The sequence below is a fragment of the Nanorana parkeri genome, unplaced genomic scaffold (assembly GCF_000935625.1).
Source record: "Nanorana parkeri isolate BGI_ZX_2015 unplaced genomic scaffold, ASM93562v1 scaffold6, whole genome shotgun sequence".
NCBI lineage: Eukaryota > Metazoa > Chordata > Amphibia > Anura > Dicroglossidae > Nanorana > Nanorana parkeri.
The window spans coordinates 653-5884 of NW_017306274.1; the positions used below are offsets into that span (position 1 = coordinate 653).

The following is a 5232-nucleotide window of genomic DNA, read 5'->3' on the forward strand; positions in this document are numbered from 1 at the left end:
ACATTGATGTTTGGGGGTGTCATGGGGGTGCTCAGCCATATCCTGTGGCAGACAGCAACCCCCTCCCAGGGCCGCAGTCACCCCTCACTGAGGTGACACGACACAGCCCGCTTTGACACGGCTCTCCCCCTTCCCAGCGTCTAATTGGCCGTCGCCCTTGTCCTTCTACCCTGACGCGGTCCAATCAGGGCAAGCTGCGGGAGTGGACCAATGAGCGGCTCGGTGTCATAGAGAAGGGCGGGGCGGAGCGTACAGGTCACATGACTGTAAGGAGAAGCTGAGACATCATGGTGAGTGTTGGGGTCCCTTCACCCCGGAATGTATGCGCTGGAGGTGGGGTGGCGGAGGACAGACAGGGAGGGGTGGGAAGGGGGGTGCGGGGACGCCCACCCCGGCAGCACTGTGCACGTGCGCCCACCCCGGCAGCACTGTGCACGTGCGCCCACCCCGGCAGCACTGTGCACGTGCGCCCACCCCGGCAGCACTGTGCACGTGCGCCCACCCCGGCAGCACTGTGCACGTGCGCCCACCCCGGCAGCACTGTGCACGTGCGCCCACCCCGGCAGCACTGTGCACGTGCGCCCACCCCGGCAGCACTGTGCACGTGCGCCCACCCCGGCAGCACTGTGCACGTGCGCCCACCCCGGCAGCACTGTGCACGTGCGCCCACCCCGGCAGCACTGTGCACGTGCGCCCACCCCGGCAGCACTGTGCACGTGCGCCCACCCCGGCAGCACTGTGCACGTGCGCCCACCCCGGCAGCACTGTGCACGTGCGCCCACCCCGGCAGCACTGTGCACGTGCGCCCACCCCGGCAGCACTGTGCACGTGCGCCCACCCCGGCAGCACTGTGCACGTGCGCCCACCCCGGCAGCACTGTGCACGTGCGCCCACCCCGGCAGCACTGTGCACGTGCGCCCACCCCGGCAGCACTGTGCACGTGCGCCCACCCCGGCAGCACTGTGCACGTGCGCCCACCCCGGCAGCACTGTGCACGTGCGCCCACCCCGGCAGCACTGTGCACGTGCGCCCACCCCGGCAGCACTGTGCACGTGCGCCCACCCCGGCAGCACTGTGCACGTGCGCCCACCCCGGCAGCACTGTGTACCATGTACACTGCAGGGGACTTCTAGATCGCTCAGGTGATTGGTGTGAACGCTATAGAGAAATTGTTAACTCCAGGTCCTCCAGCGTGATGAAACCGCAAATCCCATCATGCATCTGTCTCTGGGAGTCATGGGCTGTCAGAGTCTCGCAATCTCTTATGGGATTTGTAGTTGGAACCACAGCTGGAGGGCCCGAGGTTGTCTATCCCGTTTTACACCATCCTCTGCATTTGAAGTAGCTGCAGACTTGTACTGACAATCAGCATGCTGATGGGAAGAGAGAGCAGAGTGACGGAGGGATGAGCTCCTGGCTACGCTACTTCTCTTTTCACTGTCCAGTCAGAGTCTGGGGGGCGGGTCCAGGTTGAAATGGACTCGGGAAGAATTTAGCTAAATAACGCATCAAAGCTGTAGGTATAAAGCGGCAGTCGGAAGGGGGTCCGTCCATTCAGTACTGGTTCGTACCTATTGTGAAGTGAAGGCTCTGGTGGAAGCTTTACCGGGGCACCGAGGATTCAGTGGCGGGATTGGAGACAAAGCCGGACTCCAGTGCTGTGAAAATCCTCCCTCCATTGATGCCGGATATCTCCAACTGTGAAGGATCAGCAAGGCTTTCTGTGAATGGAGGAGGGAGGATGAATGACGGGACCGCCCCTTGCCCATTCACAAAAGCCCTTGCATCATTTGCCCAGATTGCAAGGCTTTCTGTGAATGGAGGCGGGCAGATGAATGACAAGACGCTTCTTGTCCATTCACAGGGACAATATTTTTCCCAGAATGCAAGGCTTTCCATGAATGGAGGAGAGCTGATGAATGACAGGGCCGCCCCTTTGTCTATTAACACAAGTCCTTGCATCATTTTCCCAGAATGCCAGACATTCCTTTTAAATAGAGATGGACAGGTGAATGACAGGACCACCCCTTGGAATGCAAGCCCCCCCCCCCCCCATGAATGGAGGGGGAGGGGTGAGTGACAGGTCTGCCCCCTTGTCCATTCACATAACAACTTAGCTTAGAAACGAAAACTTTTATGAATGGACGAGCGCGTTGAACGGCGCGATCCTTCAAAAGCTGCTGGCAGGACAAGTTGGAATTTTTGGTGTTTGCCGGCGGGGGGGATGGGATTTTTTTTTTCCCCTCCATTTCCAGTTTTTTGTGTTTATCCCGGCATTCCAGTTTGAGGTCACTTTTGTGGAGTTGTTGGACTCCAGCACGTGCCCTTTGCCTCCTCTCCCATCCCGACTCGCTTTTGTTGTTGTTTGTTTTGGCGTTCTGTACCCGGCACCCGATCGGTCACACGAGCCCGTCGCGGTTCAGGACGGATTCAAGTCCATTCTGCTCCCGGACATGAAAGTTGAAATGGTTCCGCTGAAGGATCATGGACTGAGATCGCAGAACGAGCCGGGAAAATCGGGACCGTCATTCCGACCTAATCTCCTGACTATTGGCAGTTTCAGCACAGCTGGAGAGCCGAGGTTGCCTACCCCTGGTTTAGGGGCTGGATTAAAGAAGTTATAAACTTCGGTCCCGCCTGGGAGCTAGACCAGTCCACGCAGCCTCTTCTCCGGCGGTCTAAGGAGCACTGACGTCATGCCGTCTTATACAGGTGCATTGACTTGCTTTAGATGTGGGGACGCTGAGGGACATTCCACAGACAAAGCGGAGGAATATATTTAACTGAAAGTTGTTGTGCTTTGCAAGGCAGCGTGTTCCCTTTAACACCCCCTTCCCCTGGCAGCATATGATGGTTCCCCCCCACAAATGGGAGTAAGAAAGTTCCACTTAAACTCTTAAGTTGCTCCATTTGGAGCTTGTAAAAGGTCTAGGGACTGTCTCTCCACCCCCATGTGACCTCACTGGGCCAATCGCTAAGCACCAGTTCTGTCACATGATGAAGGGAAGTGAGTCACATGCTTCCCCGTACCTGGAAGTACCTGGTATTCCCTTCGCTCCCTGAACGAATAAGCAATAGGAAGGTACGTGGTGCCGGGGAGGGCGGCGTTAGAGGGACTCTGGTTTTACTTTTTGGGAAGGTGTGCTTCAAGTTCCAGAGCGTACCCTAAGCCCTCGTTCACACCCGACCGTTTTGTAGCGCGTTCTACGCTCGACGAACGCTCTACAAAACGCTCAAAAATATAAATCCCACTGTATTCAATGGTCTCGTTCCCACCTTGCCGTATTTGCGCCCGTCCCTAACGCGCAACAAAACGGCCCACGCCTGAAAAGGTACAGGTACTACTTTGGGCCGTTTTGTTGCGCGTTTCCATTGGGATACAGCCAAGTAGCCTTGGGAAACGCGCGTTTGTCGCGCGACTTTTTTTTACCGCGAATCGCGGTTAAAAAAAAAAAAGCACGACGGTCGCGCATATGCAATACGCCTAGGTGTGAACGAGACCTTAATCCCCAACCCTCAATTATGGTATCCTGAAATTGGAGATCTGGCAAGCTCCTCCCCTTCCTTTTACCTGGCCCCTCGTGGGATAGGTGTACTGATTGACCAATAGGAACGGGTTCCAAATGTTATGTTGTGTCATTGCTGCCGGCAACAAAGTAACAGAATGTGAGATTTAATGTTTTCTTCTTTTCCTCCTCCCAGCCCACCACACAGCAGCAATCCCCCCAGGATGAGCAGGAGAAGCTGCTGGATGAAGCCGTCCAGGCCGTGAAGGTCCAGTCATTCCAGATGAAGAGATGTCTGGTAAGAGGAGTTCGCAGAGTCTGGACTGATTCCTAATGGATAGCTCCTTTCAGGGGATTGGTTTGTGGCGGTGTCGGGATATGTTTGGGATGTTTCAAGCGCATTTATTGTGCACTTTATTTGTATTATCATTACATTGTAGTTAGGGATGCACTGATACCGATACTAGTATTGATATCGGTGTCGATATCGCCCCCAAATGTTCCGATGCCTAGCCCGATACGTCCTGTATCAGGAAGCCGAGCTGCGCGTCGTTACACACTGCCCGGTTTCCTGATTGGCCGGGAAGCGGCTCCATGGTCTCTCGCCACCTGGCTTCCTGAATGGGACTTCCGGTACTCGGCAATTGGTATCGGCCGGTACCGAAAAAAATGGTCGGTACTCTTACTCGGTACCAAAATTTCGGTATCGCTGCATCCCTAATTGTAATATACACTGAGTGGCCAGATTGTTATGACCCCCCCCATCAGTACTTCGTTGGGCCGCCTCGTGACTCCACGAGATGATGAAAGGTGATGCGAGGAATCTGACACGCCACTGTTGCCCTTCTGTTGTCTTGTACCAGTCTTGCCCCTCCCCCGTTCTGCCCTAACATTGACTAGTCGCTGACGGCCACAATTCCCACGTTCAGACCCAGATTTTCGACTGACAGTCCGGTCTTTAAACACTTTAACAACAGCTGCTCTTGAACATTTAACCAATTCTGCTGTTTTGCTGATACTCGAATAATGATCCAACTCGCCATAATGCAGAATCACTGGGAGCCCTGAGCTTGTTTTCCTGCTCTCAGGTGGCCAGTGCGGGCTCTTACTAGGGTCCCAGAGAGTCTCACTGGCGCGTCTCTCTGATCAGGCGGCTGCTCGCTCCTCACTAGGGCCCCGGGAGGAATTCTAATATGTCTGATTGTAGCCGGCCCGGATTGCATTTGGGCATTCCAAGGCGATCCGGGCCGGCTGGGCCTATTTGCAGGGGCGGGCCTGGAGCGGGAGCTGCGACCCAGTTCCTAACAGGTGATAGACCAGTTCCGGTCCAGGGTTTGGGGACCCCTGCTCTACGTTCTACATCACTTCCTGTTCAGTCATGATACCTCCCTTTTCTTTATTAATTTCAAAAGGGAAATATCCGGGGTCAAGACCTGGAGCTTGCTTGATTTTCTGTGTAATAAAATTTCTGCCTGAAGTTTTTGGAACTGACACAGGGACTGTCAAGCATTAGGGCTCATTCAGAGGGGCATGCATGCTCCTAAAGAGACCCGAACCCGGAAGGGACGGGGGCTGCACGTAGTCGGGGGGCAGCAGCCTATTCTCTCTCTCCCCTCTCCCCTCTCCCCTCCTCTCTCTTCTCTCCCTCTCTCTTCTCTCCCTCTCTCTTCTCTCCCTCTCTCTTCTCTCCCTCTCTCTTCTCTCCCTCTCTCTTCTCTCCCTCTCT

The 5232-nt window shown here is 55.4% G+C and overlaps 1 protein-coding gene across 1 annotated transcript in view; it reads left to right on the forward strand.

Moving 5' to 3' along the window:
- Positions 1-218: 218 nt before the first annotated feature.
- The window catches only part of VPS35 (VPS35, retromer complex component), an 83177-nt gene continuing 78163 nt past the window's right edge, over positions 219-5232 (forward strand). The window contains exons 1-2 of the mRNA XM_018553257.1: positions 219-290; positions 3703-3804. Of these exons, the coding sequence (XP_018408759.1) occupies positions 288-290; positions 3703-3804 (105 nt within the window). The 5' untranslated portion in view covers positions 219-287. The remainder of the gene's footprint in view (positions 291-3702; positions 3805-5232) is intronic.